This window comes from Astatotilapia calliptera, chromosome 6 (genome assembly GCF_964374335.1).
Source record: "Astatotilapia calliptera chromosome 6, fAstCal68.1, whole genome shotgun sequence".
Classification (NCBI taxonomy): domain Eukaryota; kingdom Metazoa; phylum Chordata; class Actinopteri; order Cichliformes; family Cichlidae; genus Astatotilapia; species Astatotilapia calliptera.
In genome coordinates, this window is record NC_137427.1 from 8,961,569 (window position 1) to 8,979,548 (window position 17,980).

General features: G+C 40.0%; 1 protein-coding gene across 2 annotated transcripts; it reads right to left on the reverse strand.

Annotated features, from left to right (window-relative positions):
- Positions 1–7,200: 7,200 nt before the first annotated feature.
- sec23b (SEC23 homolog B, coat complex II component) lies at positions 7,201–16,557 on the reverse strand. Of its 2 annotated transcripts, XM_026170053.2 has the most exons (19): positions 16,389–16,557; positions 14,604–14,831; positions 14,148–14,205; positions 13,810–13,896; positions 13,062–13,298; positions 12,833–12,915; positions 12,580–12,724; positions 11,413–11,571; positions 11,213–11,328; positions 10,982–11,105; positions 10,765–10,845; positions 10,583–10,672; positions 10,218–10,324; positions 9,543–9,696; positions 9,295–9,372; positions 9,000–9,161; positions 8,772–8,858; positions 8,430–8,651; positions 7,201–7,811 (listed from the first exon to the last, which is right to left on the reverse strand). In XM_026170053.2, exons 2-19 carry the CDS (start codon positions 14,822–14,824, stop codon positions 7,722–7,724), a joined length of 2,301 nt encoding a protein of 766 aa, XP_026025838.1. In that variant the 5' UTR covers positions 14,825–14,831; positions 16,389–16,557; the 3' UTR covers positions 7,201–7,721. The 2 variants fall into 2 exon arrangements, with proteins under 2 accessions (XP_026025838.1, XP_080158841.1); XM_080302715.1 differs by lacking the exon at positions 16,389–16,557 and having other exon boundaries at positions 14,604–14,961.
- Positions 16,558–17,980: the final 1,423 nt, after the last annotated feature.

Here is a 17,980-nt window from a genome sequence, read left to right on the forward strand (position 1 = left end):
TGTCAATTCTGCCACATGTACAGGACATACAGAGAATAGAAACTTCGTTACTCTCAATCCCTAGATAAAATAGAAAATGAACATTTAAATATAAGAGTGATTAAAAATGCAAGTAAAATATTTTAAATTAAAAAAAAATTAAATAATATAATACAATTTTACATATAACAAGAAAGCTATACAATATACAATATAAGGGTAAATGACATTGAGTGCAAACCAGGCAGAGTAGTGCAAATAGGCAAATAGTGCAAATGGAGATTTGGTAATGTACGGTATGAGATAGTGTAACACAAAGTCTTATGAGGTAATGGCAGTCCAATGCTCCACAAAGTGACTGGTAACTGGTGCAGGCCAGTGAGTGAGTCAGAGAGTGTGTGTGTGTGAGTGTGTGTGACAGAGTTCAGTGAGACCGTGGAGGAGAGAGGGGAGAGGGGGCAGAATCGGGAGGGAGTTAAGCTTCCTGACAGCCTGATGGATGAAGCTGTCCTTCAGCCTGCTGGTCCTGGCCTGGAGACTCCGCAGTCTCCTCCCCGATGGCAGCAGCTTGAAGAAGCTTTGCATTGGGTGCGTGGGATCAGCCGCTATGCAAAGGGCTTTTTTAGTGAGACGGGTGCTGTAAATGTCCTGGAGGGAGGGGAGAGAGACACCAATGATCCTCTCTGCAGCTCTCACTATGCGTTGGAGGGTTCTATGACAGGACTGCTGACCAAGAAGAACACAAAGGTTCGTCTCACATTTGCCCAAAACAATCCCCAGGACTTTGGGGAAAATATTCTGTGGACTGATGAAACAAAAGCTTAATGTTTATTGGAAAGTCGGAGTCCCGTTAAATAGGCATAACCATGAACCATGAATGTGCTACCATAAAATCCTGAAGAAGAATGTCCAGCCATTAGTTTGTTCCCTATAAAGCATAGCACACTGGGGTTTTATAGCAGGACTAGAATGGCGAGTCCATAGCAAGTCCACCTAAATGAATGCTTTGGAGTAGCCTAGTCAAGCTCTACACTTAAATTCTATTGAGATGCTTTGGCATAATCTGAACTTGGAAAGGCAGCGACTGTCTTCTTGTAGTATCTCGAAGACGTTTCACTCAAGAAGCTCCCTCAGTTCTTCTCGGATGAGAAGTAAAAGTCTTCAAGAAAACTTAAGAAGTCTAGTTATTTTCTTTCAAAGCTACTTAGGCTAGAATGACCTGGATAACTAAGAACCTACACGGACACTTTGGCATAATCTTAAACAGACAGTTAATGCTTAAAAAAACCTTCCAAAGTGGCTGAATTAAAATAATTCTGCAAAGAACAGAATACCAAATCCCCCCTACCATGATGTGAAAGACTCACAAATACTTGATTGCAGTTCTTGTTGCCAAGGGTAACACAACCAATTATTAGGTTTTTGGGGCAATTACTTTTTCCACATAGGTTTGGATAACTTTTCTCTCTTAATAGATGAAATCATCATTTAAAAATGGCATTTTGTATTCATTTGGGTTGTTTTTTTTCTGCACTACAGTTCTTCAATCTGAAACATATTGTTGCATATGTGAAAAATGTGCAACAAACTAAGAGCTCAGGAGTCAAATAATTTTTAAGGCCCTGCACTTGTCTACAGTATGGTAAACTGCTTATGACATCTCTGTGATGGTCATAGGCCGTCTCTTAAGCTCGTGACAAGAAGTTAATCCACGCTTTTAAGTTAACCAGTCTTTTCCTGTAATGTGGGAAATCCAATCACACATCCAACCAAGACTTTGAGCACAATAATTCAGTTCGTAAATGTGTCAGAGAGTTTTGCTATGCACACGGCATCCACCAACGGAAATTAAGACTGATTCAGTATTCATATCAACGTAGTATAAAGCTAAGCAAAATAGATGTTCTCTAGTTTTCTTGTACTTAAAGTCCAGCTTTTTTTTTAAAAGTATACTCTTGGTTAGGAACTATAACTTTGGAACAGCCAGGGCTTTCAGTTTTTGGATGGTAGCTGAAGTTGTCAAAGCATGTAAAACAAAGCAGTGTTTTTTTTACTTGTGCACATTGGGAATGGCATTTCTCATTCTTTGTTAGCACTGGCAAATGTTTAGGGCATTAAGGCAAATGGCTAAGCACAATTGTTCAAGCACTTCAACTAATTACAAATTGTGATCAAAGTAGATACTATTTCAGATAGTTTTACTCTCCAAAATATATTTTTTTTATTTGATTTGATTTTTTTTTTTTATCTTGGGAGGCACTGCATGGACAGTAATCCATCTACAAGTCAAAATCTGCTTATGCCACAAGTGTAAATATGACTATTGTAAAACAAACCCCCTCACAGAAGAGAAAGAAAAGTAGCAAGGCAGTGTAGCAAGGAGGAGACCACAGAGTAGATCCAGAGTAGATCCAGAGAATGGATGTAGTGTACTCTCACTTTAGCCAAATTATCTGTGGCCAAACAGGAGTGACAGGATGCACAGTGGTTCATAGCAGTACTTCTGTGGTATAATACTGCACTTAGCAGACCTATGTAAGTATCTCATTGGTATGCAAAAACTGAAGACTTTCATCTTTAATCCAAGGGATTTAACAAAAGTATTGCACTGACTGTTTAGGAATAATGAACATTTTTATACTCATTTTTAGAGGCTCAAAGGAAATTAGACAGATGACTGACAAAAATACTAGTTCCCTCATTACTTTATGACAGATTAGACATATAAAAGATCTGGAGTTAATTCCAAGTGTTGTACTTGTAGTTGCGTTGTTTAATCCAGCTATTCCCTGGAACTCTCAAGATGAAATCCAAAAGAATGTCAGTGAGAATGAAGGAGGACATCATTACCCTGAAAAGTCAAAATCAGATAGATAGCAAAATATTTAGGGGTGCCCAAATCAATTATCTGGTACATTCTTAAAAAGAATGAATGCAGTGGTCAGCTCAGCAACACTAAAAAGCCTGGAAAAGCAGGAATGGGAGCCAAAAAGGATGATCACAATACTCTTTTCTTTGGTTACCGCTTCAAAATATCCTGCAAATTAAACGTCTGTGACCAAACAGGAGTGAGAGGATGTCACAAGGAGGTAGGTATATTATTTTCAGAGTCTACAATCAAGAGACATACATGAATGGAAATGCAGAGATTTCATAATAAGTTGCAGACCAGTGATTACACTGAAGATCAGGAAGATTATATTTAGCCAGAAAACATCTAAAAGAGCATGTGCAGTACTGCAAAGAAAAAAATCTCTGGACAGATGAAACCAAGATTAACTTGAACTAGAATGATGAGAAGAGGAAAGTGTATAAAAGGAGAGAAACAGCTTATAATCCAAAGAATACCAAATTATCTATCAAACATGGTGGCAATGTTATGGAAGGGCCAATGGAACCGGGTCATTAGTGTTTACTGATAATGTGATTGCTGATAGAAGTAGCAGGATTAATTCTGCAGTGTCCATACTATCTGCTCAGAAGGGATTACAGTCCTAATGACTTAAAGAATACTGTTAAAGCAAAGCAGGAGTTTCTTGAGGCATGGCCATACAGCAACGGTCCCCGAGCCACGGTCGTGAGTCGTTTGGTACCAGGCCGCGAGAGTTGAGGCTCGGGTGTGAAATTTATGCTTTTCAGGAGTTTTATCATTTTTTTTAAGCGTTTTTATCGTTAACTCGGTTTCCCTGGGTCTTTTCCTGTGTGTTATGAATAATTCTTCTTAGGTACCGGTACTGGTTTTATTTTGTTGTATTTAAAGGCCGGTCCGTGAAAATATTGTCGGACATAAACTGTTCCGTGGCGCAAAAAAGGTTGGGGACCGCTGCCATATGGCATACTTTCAATCACTGAAGACAAAACTGAGTTGAGGAAGAGTCACAAACAATCAACACCTGAAGGCAGTAAAGGCCTGGCAGAGTATCTTAAGGGAAGGAAATACAGCATTTGCTCATGTCCATGGGTTCTTGGCTTTGACCTTGTGTCCACAGTTGTCGCCATACTCTTCACAGTCATAGTCAGGATGCTGTAAGAGATACTAAATGCAAAAAATCATCTTGCAGCTGAGGTAGTTCACACATTGTCACTGCTGTTCACTGGATGGCGTGGCATGTTGCTGCAGGATGCTGTGGTAGCCATGTTGGTTCAGTGTTCCTTCAATTTTCAATAAATCCCCAACAGTGTTAGAAGCAAAGCTCCCCCACACCATCACACCTCCTCCATGCTTCACAGTGGGAAACAGGAAAGTAGAGACCATGCATTCAACTTGTAAGAGTTGCACAAAGACACGGCGGGTGGAACCAAAGATCTCAAATTTGGACTCATCAGACCAAAGTACAAATTTCCACTGGTATCATGTCCACTCCGTGTGTTTCTTGGCCCAAACAAATCTCTTCTGCTTGTTGCTTTTCCTTAGTAATGGTTTCTTTGCAGCTATTTGACCATTAAGGCTTGATTCGTGAAGTCTCCTCTGAACAGTTGATGTAGAAATGCGTCTGCTGCTGGAACTCTGTGTGGCAGACAACTCTGTGTGGGGCTCTAATCTGTTAACTTGCGATTTCTGAGGCTGGTGACTCGGATGAATTATTATTTTTTTTTTTACCCTTTTAGACCTTCAGTTCTTAAAGTAATGATGGACTGTCATTTCTCTTTACTTAGCTGATTGGTTCTTGCCATAATATGAATTCTAATAGTTGTCAAATAGGACTGTCTACTGTGCACCAACCTGACTTCTGCACAACACACCTGCTGGTCCCAACCCCATTAAGAAGGCAAAAAATTCCACAAATGAACCCTGAAAAGGCACACCGTGAAGTGAAAACCATTTCAGATGACTACATCATGAATCTCATCGAGAGAAGGCCAAGGGTTTGCAGGGCCGTCAACAAAGTGTAGGGTGGCTATTTCAAAAATATAATCTAAAATATAATTACTTGCTACGTAAATCCATATATCTTGCTTCATATATTTGATGTCTTCAGTTTGTATATACAATGTAGAAAGCAGTAAAAATAAAGAAAACCACGAGAGAAACCATGAGAAGGTGTGTCCAAACTTTCGACTGGTAGTGCATAGACATCTTAGCTTTCAGGCACAGAAGCCAGAATGGATTTCTCTAGTTGCTGGAATATAAAAATACAACTGAAATGTTAGGATTCGATAGGAGAAAAGAAGTTGGCACATTTCCTTACAGCTTTTCCTAAGCCTAGGGCACAAGCGTCATGAATTATCATTGATGGAAGAAGAGAAAAAAAAGGAAAAAAACTAAAGCATTAAAAGCAATTGTAATGTTCTTTTGTCCCTTGGAACATCTTTGGGTGACAGCTTTTGCACGAATCAAGATGACCAAGTATATAGACACACAGATTAACAGACACAAATTTTCCTTCAGGAGATTATTTCATATCTGTGTTCTATATGACCACAAAATACATGCAGCATAGCAATTTTTAACTGCAAAATGCATAGATTTACAAGGATATTTTGATAGTATGCACAGCTACCCATGTCAAAAGAGATTAAAAGTCATTGCACTTATGTTTTGATTTGGTCATGAATACCTTTAAAGCATATGCAGTCTCATAGCGCACATAGTAAGGGCTAAGCTCTTGACAGACACAGCATTCATTTGTATTTCCACAGCAACTTCCACTTAAAGCTGCTAAGAGTAGAATGTGCCTCTAAACAGATAGCCCCTAAGGATTAGTCTTCATAATCTGCCGTTCACTGATCCTCGAAATCATACGGTCTGGGTGCTCTGAAATCAGCTTACAGTGATAGTAGATGGTGTGTGAGTGGTTTTATGATTGGGATTGTGTTCTATGTGGGCTTTTCATACAGTAGCAGTGAATGAAAAAAAAAAAAGACAATTGTTTGGGTATTGGGTGTTGCGTCCAATCTGCACAGAGGATGTAGACTGTAGCAGCAGCACGGTTCATGCCATTCCAGTGCTCACACTTGCACGCAACCTTTCATATTTGCAGTGCTAGACAGTAAAGAGTATTCTTTATTCTGTTCAAGAACCTTGGTGTCTGCACTGAGCATGTTTGCCAAGAGAAAATCCAGAGCTGATGACAAAACATGATTTTACACCTAATATACAAGTGCAAGGAAAGACTATGCGGTTTCCCTGTTCTACAAAAAACAGCAACAGTGTTTTACACAGCTATACAATATAATAAAGTTTGAGTTCAGGAGACACCTGACAGTGCACCTGGGTTGTGGAGAATGAGATAGTGAATAGGACAGGATTATAGTACACTCTAAAAAAGAATATCTAAATGTTTGTCATAGAGAACATACTCAGTCACAGCTGAGCTGAACTGATTAACTTCCTGTGGTGGGGCGTGGACTGCGGTTCCGTGTGGACGCACCTGCACGGAGGTAACTGGAGCTGCAAGTTGCATTGTGGTGTGATGCATGTGCGGCTGGCAGCCGCAGTCAATAAAGATGGCTCAAAACTATGATCTCTGGACCCGCCGTGTCTCATTCACACCCCACTTCCATTACTCAGAACTGTTCAGGGAGAGAAAATCCACAGAAAACATTTAAGATCTTCCTGATGCATGCTCAATCATCCAGGTAAGTAAATCTCCAAAAGTTGATTCTGTTCATCTGGACGTAGCGTTTTGAGGGAGAAACGTTTCGTCACTCATCCAAGTGACTTCTTCAGTCTCAGCTGACTGCAGGTTTCCCCAAATCGCATAAACAGTACATTTGCATAATGAGTGAAACCAGCCCACTGAAGGAACAATGGGCTGGGAGGTCAGTTCCTTAATCTTAATTATGCAAATTCTCATGACCATTGATCAACAACGACTGATCAATGGCCATGAGTACCATTCACAGAGAGTTGGGGAATGGCTGCAATCACAGCATTGTAAGATGGCGATAGACGTACCCTTAGGCCCCTCCTCGATTCAGAGATGGTCTTTTCCTTTTCACGTAAATGGGCTCCTTCTTCTCCCCGCTTAAACCAGTGTTCCTCCCTGTCGATGATGTGTACTGGCCTCTGCAGTCTATTTACACCTACAGGCCAGTGGACACTCTTTCAAGGATGAGGATGTACACATCTTGGACAGGGAGGAACACTGTTTTGAGCGAACTCAGTTTTTCACTGGAAAGCACTTTGGTCAACCACGTTGTTTTTAAAGTGCTGTATAAATAAAGTTGGATTGGATCGGGACAAGAAATCAGCACCAAGACGGTACAGCATTGCGGATATTTTTTAAACAAGTGGTACCATTATAATTTATTAATGAAAACATTTCTAGACATGTCAAATTTAGCTATAGACAAAAGCAGACACAAATAATCATCTTATTAAACCTTATACACAGTCTGATGCAGTAGATACATATTTTATAAAAAAAAAAGATGAAAGTATTAGTCTAATCATTCTGCATTTCATAGGTAATACCAAATATTAAACAGAAGTAGGGATATTATTGATATGAGGACAGTTTGGTTGAGGAGAACTCTAAACATTTCTCATAAATAAGCTGTTTATTGAAAATGAGTAGACATGTTATTACTATCTTTTTTTTTTTAATATACCAATGTGCCATCACCCTTTTTTGTGTCGTATAAACATCACATTGGCCTCCAAACAGCAAACTGAAACAAGCACAAACAGTAGACTGTCTCGGTTTGGCTCCTTTACAAAACTGCAGAAATGTTAATGGATCCCGATGGAAGAAAAATGCTGTATCAATTCTTTTCTCTTTGAGGTGGAATAGCGAGTTCTATGCTGAGCTGGAAACAGCCAGTTTCTTCAAGTGGTCCATGAAGACCTGCAGGCTCACGTCATCAGTAAGGATTGGGGCTCCTGTCTCCTATTGGAACAAGGGAGGAGCAAAATGGTGATTTACTCACTTTGCAAACACATCTCATCACAACATAACTCTGACCACTTTAATGAGCAAAATGCTCGCTTTGAAGATTGGCTTATGCAAGACCACGCTCTGGTGATAATCCTATTCTCAGACTTCCGTAGATTTTCTTCTTTTCTTGCAGTATTTGTACAAAGCACTTCCTTGACTTGGGAAATAAGAGATTAGTGCTATTTTCAGCTTGCAATCTTCTACAGGTTAGCTTATCCGAGACCTGTATTTACTGACAGTTTGCCTGTCCTGTGGGTGAAAAACAATCAGGATGGATGTCTCAGAAGACTTAAAGTCAATCCTGGGATTTTAGTCTATACTTGTACAAATAGATGAAATAGAAACTATATGGAAAATAAAAAAAAATGTATGCATGAGGCAGGAGACAAATCCACTACATTTGAGAATTTTACATTTACATATTTGAATGTAGCGCAAAAGATATAACTATAGTAAAACTGCAAATTTGGTGCCTTTCATTAAACTAAAAACAAAACAGGCTAGTTGAGAATTTCAGTCCAAACGTTTCAAATACAAATGCAAATAAAACAGTATATTTTAATACTGTACCTGTCCCCAGGCATAGAGGTTGTTGTGGGTCTGCGATGGGTTGACCTTGGAGAGCAGGAAGCGAGCCTGGGAGCCTCCGTGCTCAGTGTCAATGTAGCGTGGCATGGGGAAGCGTGTCTGTAGGATCTCTTGAGCGTCATCCAGTGGAGCCTGCAGCAGCTGTTTGAAGTTCTCATACTCTGCCATTTCTTGGTAGCCTGCTTTTCGCCATTGAGCAATGGTCTGGAACAAAAAGAGAAAAAAATCCAAATGCATCACAACATACAGAGTTTTGTGTAAATAGTTTAAGCATATAAAATAACATTTTTAATGGATAATTTGTTGAAAAATCTGCTGCCTTACCTCTCCATGGTAGATAACCAGCTGGAAGAAGGTGTCCATCAGCAGGATTCGATCTGGCAGGATACTGCTACTGTCCAGGAGCACAGGCTGTAACACATCCATGACACAATGCACAACAATTTAGCACCAAAAATATAAACACTTTTGCTAGGAGCTGGCTGTTCAGCTGCCAGTGAGTAACACAAAACATTGATGATAGGATGATAGTGTTGAGCGTATGAGGCTGACCTCTGGTGGTCCGTGGAAGGAGTACGAGTAGAGGATGGGCTGGATCATGATCAGGGACTGGGTCAGGTCTTGCCTGACAAAGTGATGCCTGTAGTAGGAAGACTCATCTGGGCTGTTGTTGAAAACTTGCAGGAATGGTGACCGTCGCAAGTGGAACATAAACTGTAGGTGTAGGAGAGAAAAATGTTCACACAATGTTCACATTGTTTTTCCTAGCAGAGTATTCCAGCATAACTGAATTAAATTAGGGGGGAGTATGATAATCATAATAATGGCTACATTTGAAAGAAATTACCTGTGGATAGAGGGACAGAGACTCTGACAGTCTAAAAGATGTCGGATCATCTTTGTTGAACTGGCCAAATTTCTGACACTGAAACAAAGGAACAAGATAACGTGGTTTAAATACGTACCATGCATGACGTTCACATCAGGAGTCACAATAGATAAATATCAACACTATTCACAACACGGGTATCGGAAGTATTCCAACTATGTATTGTTAACATGTTGCAAACTCTGCTACGTAGGAGTGTCACTTACCAGGCGGATGAGCTGCCTGTCAAGCCAACGCAACACATCAGGACCCTCTTCAGACTCTGCCCTAAAGACGCCCAAGCGGGCCATGAGCACTGCAGCTGCTTCTTGGTCAAAGGATGATTCGATGTGCTGAATCTGAGATTGGGCATCTGCCCAGCTGGAGTAGTTTAAGAAAGAAAGAGAAGCGAGAAAGAGAATGGGAGGGATAGAGATAAGAAGAATAGAAGAAACCAGAGAAGCAGAGGTCAGAATAGGTGTGGTGTACATGACGCACATGCAAACAGGTCTCAAAGGCGTTGGTCTAAATTGCAGGAATGCAAACATCCTTTCTAGAGAGGAAAATATTTATGCAGTTGTCATTCTCTTGGCCTCATTAAACCAACATTTTACACTCCCAGCAATTACTTTATTGAGAACATACCAAATTTAAGTACATTTTAGGTGCAGTCTAGTTGGCCATGGTTCACATCCATTTAGATGAACAATGAAATGGTGGCAGCTGTCATTCTCTTGGGTGTATTGGAGGCTCATTAAACCATCATTTTACACACCCGACATTATCTTTATTAAGAGGAACCGGTTTGGTAAGAACATACCAAATTTAAGCGCATTTTTAGGTGCAGTCTAGTTAATCATGTTTCATATTAATTTAGATGAACAATAAAACAGGAGTCTTACTTCCTGGCGATGGTGGTGACCCGTATCCTTCTTTGTGTGTTTGAGTGCTGGTACTGGGTTACAAACTGGACTGCCCCACGTCCACCCTGAGGGACTGGTGCATTGTGCTGCAAACACAAAACAGTAGAAACAGTAAGAATGCAGTCGACAATCATTTCTATTTTACTGGGAAAGGGGGGAAAAAAAGAAGAAAAGAAAAACCCATACAGAGACACAAAAAGCCTTTGTCTGAAGAATCTTTTACTAAACAAAGCCACAATTCTTCATTACAACTATTCATTGTTTGGCCTCCTAACATTTCCACTCTTATCAGCTTATTGTAATTCTATCTAGCTAAAATGCTGAGGTTCAAGTTCTTATTTTACCTGATTCACAACTTCAAAATAGATGCCCAAAGTAGTGGAGGGGTTGAGACCGCACACCTTCCATTGGCTGGTGCCACCAATGCCCAATTCCTGCACAAAACAGAGAGTGCAATTTGATAAATATCCCAGATTACTCAACATGACAGTAAAGAATCCAAATCATATCTGGCTCAGTCACTCACATTCTCTGATACACAGGGAGACTTTGAGTTGAGTGAAACACACGGTCCAATTGCACCGGAAACCTTCAGCTCTCTCGAGGTCTATAAAGCCAGACAGAGAAAGAAATACAGTTAACGTTTTCAACAGCTAATATATGTTACCTTTGTTCTATCATTACAAATCCCAATATAGAAAGTAATCACACGTATAACTCAAAGGACTAAATCAAGCCTTTACCTTGACTTCCAGGACACCTCCAAAGGCCATGCGGAAGTCACCATTGTAGTCCTTACTAAAGACTCTCTGGAAGGTTTGTTTGAACAATGAGGTATTGAAGGAGTCTCCCATCACAATGTGCCCCCTGAAACACAGCACAATAAATTGTCAAGATTCTTAATAATTTTTTTAAAAGGGCATACTAATGCAATTACACACCTTCAATGAATGTAATAAATAGTGCTTACTTACCCAGTGAGATTAGATAAGCACTTCATTTCAAGCAGTCCAGTCTGGTCTAGGGCGCAGGCATAGATATCAATACTGTGGCCATTTGTTGCTGAACGATTGGCCAAGGCTTCATAATACTGTGAAAAACAAACAAACACGTTAAATTTATGTAATATGCAAGGAAAGGTTTCAATCAAATACAAGTACTACTGCATGCTTACCTTGGTGGCCTTTTTCAGATGGCGAGCATTGTCTTTCTGGATGTCATGCCAGGAACGAATTGGAGTTTTCAGCTCATCTCCCACCACCATTCCAGGGCCCTGGGTGGGTGGTCCTCCAATAAAAAGCATCACACGAGCCCCTGTGTTGGGGAATGTACCCTGAGGAGACAGGAAATGGACTTCAGTTAGTGCAAGTATCATTATACCCCAAGTTAACATTCAGCAATTCTGTGATCTCGTGTAAAATATATCGTCAAAACTTTTTTGCTTTTATAACAACCAATATGTGCAAATGGAATTTACATCACAAAATAAAACATCATTAACCAGTCCATTTGAAAATGAACCATAAAAGCATAAATGTTGAATTAAGGGAACGAGTTAGAATAAATGGTTCAAGGAACACGTGTAAGCAAAGGGCAGACGTCATAACCAACTCTTCCAACAGTGAGGTCCAGAGTCCAAGAGTCTGGGAAGGTCTGAGATAGTGAAATATTTGGAACTCAACCAAGTAGCCACCAAGCAGCAGGAATTTGCTTTAAATATGATGTCTGTATTTGATAACACATTCTATATAAAGGCTGATTCATTTACCAAAGGGACAAAGAGTTATCATTCAAAGAGAACAAACAAATGAGCCAGCTGATAATTGATGCCAAAAGCTGTTTGCGGTTCTCCTTTACATGGAAAAAATAAATAAATAAAAGACTCATTCATTTAGTCATATCCCTTAAGACAAATCAGTGAATCTGAAGTCAGTGAAAGAGCAAAATGTATTCTAGTACAGCTGGGGAATGTTCTGTTGTACTATCAGTTATATAACCACACAGATTAGCAGTACAAAAAGGGTGGTTGACAGTGGAGGGAAAAAAAAAAGCACAAGGCAAATAGGTAACAGCCTTTGAACGGACAGAGAATATTTACTGTTTGTCTGATCATTATCAGACAGCGTGTGCTGTTCGGAAGAGGTACATGTGGCACAATTGTCTTTAAGAAGCTAAAGTTCAGGTTGCTGTGAATTACTGTATTTGCTTTAGTTGTAGATAAACCTTGTAAATGACTGTTTCTGTGATCATAAATGGCTTTATGTGTTCCATTTCAGATTATTGACAGTACAGCATCACTTGTATGCACTTAATGTATGAGATAGTTTTTTGTCTTTCGTACCTCCAGCAGGCCGACAGCGACAGACAGCGCAACACCAGTGGATCGGAGTGGCCGTTTACCCTGAGGGACAGGCCACGGGTCTCTCTGAAGCTCTCCCAGCAAATCTGTCAGATTCATATCGACTCGATGCACAGGCTGAAGAAACCTGAATATAAGACACACACACACGTTTTAGAAAAAAAAAAGTGCTTTGCTTTTTTTGTAAACAATAACCATCAACTGACAAACATGAATTGTTTGTGCTCCGACGTACTTGCAAGTGGCAGCAGCATCCTGAGGGGCTAAAGGACGACCTTGTTGTCCTGTTACAGCTGGCTTTGTTAAACCCAGCATCTCCTGAAATGAAAAGCAAAGGTTTTACACGTTTAACAATAGCTAACCTTGTTTTTTGTACTTTTTAATCTAAATGGACTTCCTATTTTTTCCCCCCTAATAAGTGTGTCACTCACACCAGACTACCAAAGGCCTTTGGCTGGACTTACCTGTATCTGTTTGGCGGTAAGATCCTTGGTGCCTCGGAACACATAGCTCTTAGCAATCCCCTCGCAGCTCAGCTCATGAACTTGAACCATGCGGCCAAATGTGATGAGGCCCACAAGAGCGTTGGGGGGCAGCAGACTGAGAGACATCTGGAGAGACTCCTTGAGAGCCTGGAGATCTTCTTCTTCCAAACATGTGTCCACCACATACAGGAAGATGAGAGGAGCTGCAGGACCACGCTGTAAAGAGGCAGGAGACTAAAGTCAAAAACTGATGAAATCACATTGTATCCAAACAGTCATAATCACATAGTGAAAAACAATTGAGACTATTGTTTATGTTTTCATGTGGTGCTGTGTGGTTTGCTGCTTGCTTCGTATATATTTCTATATTACCGGCACTAGCAGAGATGGCATGTGAACATCAGAAGCTCATAGTCATACTTTCTGAATACACTACACATTATAAACTAGTAGTAGTATTGTTACAAATGCCAACCACAACAGACGTCAGGCTCAAAGTGGTTTTGCTTTTATAATTACCATTTAAAATGTTTATTACAGCTACCTGTATAATTTAACTTAGGTCTACTTTTCTGTTATTACATCTGTCACTGTCAAAAATAAGGCATCCCTAAAAAAACATATGTGATACTACTGAAAACTGTTAATGTTGACCTTTATACCTTACATCTTCTGGACTTAATACAAATTGTTAAGGTCAGAGTGCAGACATGTATGCAGTATTTACCTGTACTATGTACTCAATTGTAGAAAACTGTGGCATAAGCTCAGCTGGCTGGTTCACGTCTGATATGCCTGCGTAAGAGGGAGGGAACTGCGCACACACACACACACACACACACACACACACACACACACACACACACACACACACACACGCGCACACACACGCGCACACACACGCGCACACACACACACGCGCACACAGAAAGATATCAAGATTAACCAACCTAAAAAAGGAATGTAGCTCATCAGCATTAAGTTATGAATGCAGAGACACGTTTTGGCAGCGATACGTTTCAAATAGCAGCAAGACTAAACTATGCTCTCAGCCACAGTACTTACAGGGTTTCTCTGGAAGCAGAAGTTGCAGGCCCATATTTTTGCTCTGAAGTCAACTTGACTGTAAAAAATAAGAATAAAAGTAAGAAAATAGAGGTTGTATCTAATTGTCATAAGTGTGGCTGTGACTGAAATATACACAAGGTGTATTTAGTGTTTGCAGTTCTCATGCACCACACCCAATACTAAGAACACCTCAGCATTTAGAAGTGCTGATGGGTTAGAAAAAAAAGTCAAATTCAAATCCCTGCATCTCCTTTCACTCACATTTACATTTGCAAATATAACACTTTAGTAAATAAATGTCAGGAACAGACATCTGTGGCTTTAAATGATGAAACTAAAATACTAAAAGTCAAGGAAATTATATCACATACATATACCAAAACGCATGATTAAAATAAACATTCAAAAGGATACACTTTATAAGCTAGAGTACTGTTTTTCTGTGAAACTCACCATAGTGGGTTGAGCACTGCCTTACAGTTGGCCCGGCTGCAAAGAACTGGCTCATACTGGACCGGTGGCAAGTTGGGCCTCTCTTTGAGAGGTGTGAAGAGGCAGGAGACAGGGACTACCAGCCTGGTGGCTTCAAGGCGGCTCGAGGGCCAGAGGTTCCAGCTGAATCTCACCCCATCTCTGTCCTCATTTTGTTGAATGAACTCCTGGTAGGTTGTCATCACTGATCTTCAGAAGGAAAAGATCCCCCAAAATAACACAGTGAGGTTATCAGTCCCGCTGAAGAATTAAAATAATAAGCGTGGAAGTGGTAATCCAAACGGTACCACTCCAAATCTTCCGATGTTCCCTCTCTGCTGTGTACCGGCTTTCTTCTGCTAGCTGCAGTCAGCGCCTACTCTTTATACCTGTGATCTTTTCTCTCGTGTGCTATAAAAAGGAACGGATTTTCGAAAGCATGACGCACAAATTTTAACATTAGAAAACCTGACCAGCAAGTTTTCAAAGAGTGCGGAGGAATCCTGCAGGTATTTTAAAGCTCTACCTTTGTCAGCGGACGTCACTGAAACATTGGTGACGCCTTTTGCAAATCATTGCCAAGCATGCTGTTGTAGCAACTGTATACTCTCATTCTTTCTCATGACTATGTGAAGCTGCATAGTCAAGAATAAACATCAAAGGACTGCAAAAACATGCAACGTGTTTAACGTGGATTAAATTATATAAGAGTTTTTATTATTCACACATTACATTATCTGTTGTAATTTTTTCCCAGTTCAGCCAACTAACTTATGTGTTACAACATACCCCAGAGCCAAGACTGACAGCACAGGGTCCAGAAATTCTCATCTCATAAAACAAACAGAAAAGGTAGTATAGATTCACACAACTAAGATGAACTTGTACAACTAATTTATATTCACAGGGAAATCTATTGGTTTTTTTTACTCATTTGTTGTATTGCTCTAAGCCACTTTGCAGTAGTTTAGGTATACAGGCTATTGTTATTCTTTGATTAACTAATCTATTGTTGTAAATTATTGAAAGCATGCACTTTCATTGTTTACAAAATGCGCTTAATACACAAACTTTCCTTACTGACTGTAATATTTGGGAATGACAACTAATTTCTGCAAATACTGTTTTTCTGTGTATTTTATTTTTATTAATGCTGTCACCAAATTAATGACTCGAATTTCTCTTCAACTCTATTACTACTACGCCTGACCGCTTAAGATTGCAATGCTTAAGGCAAAGAAACTAAAAAGCCCCCGCACAATCTAATGACATATTCAAGTTTGGAATGAGGAAAAGATTTTGTCCTTTTAAAAAAAAAATGTATATTTTTTTAAACAAAGTACAAGGAAATACGGAAAAAACAAAAGAAAAGTCAAAATTTTAAGCAACTTTTCGAATTTTATGAATCTGAATAGATTTCAACACAACACACAGGCCACGTATTATCAGCAACGAAGCCACCAGTGAGAGTTGGTCTTTATCAGAACTCGTACTCATTCAAATGCTTATTTACGCTTTGTATGCTGATAGCCAAAACACAACATAACAGCAGTGGCATTTATAGAAGACAGACTAGTTTAACAGTTGGCCTTATTTTATTAATCTTCGCTTTAAAACCGTCTCTCTTTACTTCTCTGGCACTCATCTGCATGCTAACGACACCGGGTTAGCTAATGGAATGTAGCATTAACCTACTTCCTGTCCCTTCGTAAATGAAAGCTGAATTCGGGCGGTCTACTTTCGAAGAAATTTAAGGCGAGCTCTTACCTTTTATATTAAGTTGAGCTTAGGTATGGACAACAATAAAGAAACTGTTCGGTTCGAAACGAGTTACAGCATCTGGAGGTAAATGGAGACGGATGCCCGAGAGGACACAGAGACGACGTTGACGAGATCACTCCCTATCAGCCGGGTATGCACTCCACTAGAATGACGTGTTACTCCAAGATCAGGCGTATCCTATTGGCTCGTATTTCCATGACGTTCGTACGTCATGCTTAGCGTATGCAGCGGAAGCGTACAACTATGGGAAAATGAGTTGTTTAGATCCGCTGCAGCATTAGTAACGTAAGCTCCGATAATCTCGGAGTTGTAGAAAGTGTTATGTCCACCGAAAATTTTGTACTGTGTGATAACGTGTTGTTCGACAGTTGTGCGGGACTTGTATTATCTCACTGTACTGACACATGTACATTGATGTACTAATGAGCATTTCAGCTGTATGCCACTTTTCTTCTACTTTACTAAATTTCAGAGAGAAATAATGAACCACATGCTTTGCCTTATATATATTTCGAAAGTTACTGTTAATTTCAAATATATGATTTTTTTTTTTAAATTGTTTCCTACACACAGTCGTCAATATGTTCAAAAATGAACAAATGGTTAACGGTTACTACCCATTCTTGGTTTTTAGAGTTCATTACTATTTCTACTACTACTACTCACTTCTATTAACGTGGTGTAGTTGGGGTGTATAAAAGAAGAAAACAAATAGATGAACATCAACAAAAGCATTATTACTATTATTATTATTTATTTTTTGTGCTCAAATATGGGGACTTTTGGTCCAAACCACTTAATATAGCTACACCATACCTACCTATTTCCCACAGAGGAAAGTTCCGGTATCTAAAATATCAGCGGCTTACAATTTGAAAATCACAGACAGTAATTTAAACTTAAAGGACTACACGGTGCAACATGAGGCAGTCGAGTGAGGTTACGGACATCAGTGGATAGCCTGTTGTTAAGTTTTAGAGTATAACCTGTAAACCTGATTATTAATTCATTTATTATTATTATATTTTGGCGCTTATACAGCCTATGTTTTCTCCTAAATCGTAACACTTGCAGAAATTATGTCGTTTGGAGAAAGTACCAGAATCTTAACTTCAGAGTACCCCCTGTAATTTCAAGCGAATCCGAGAGGTAATTAACGAAGCATTTCAGAACAGTTTGCAATAATTTTGAACGTTAGGTGGCGCTGCAACCAAACTATGATTTCGGTGAGGCTCAAGCCCCCGGAGGGAGAGACCTGGAGAGAGAGAGGGAGGGGGAGAGAAAGGGGAGAGCTGTTTCCTCTCCCTGTGTTTCTGCTGTGCACAGCGGACTATCTCCTCTTTCTCACAGTGTGCTGAGCCTAGATGCGGCAGGTGTGTGTGTAAACCGAAGCTTTTCTCACTTTGACCACCTGACCGACAGAATCTGGATTCTAATGCATATCGGCTGCGCACAGAGTCCATTTCGGCTGTGAGGATGTTGCAGTGATAGTAGAGCATCTTCTCCGCTGTATCGCGCCCAGCCGGCATCGTCAGCTGTTGCTCTAGGAAGAGAGTGGAAGAGTGGGGAGCAACAGA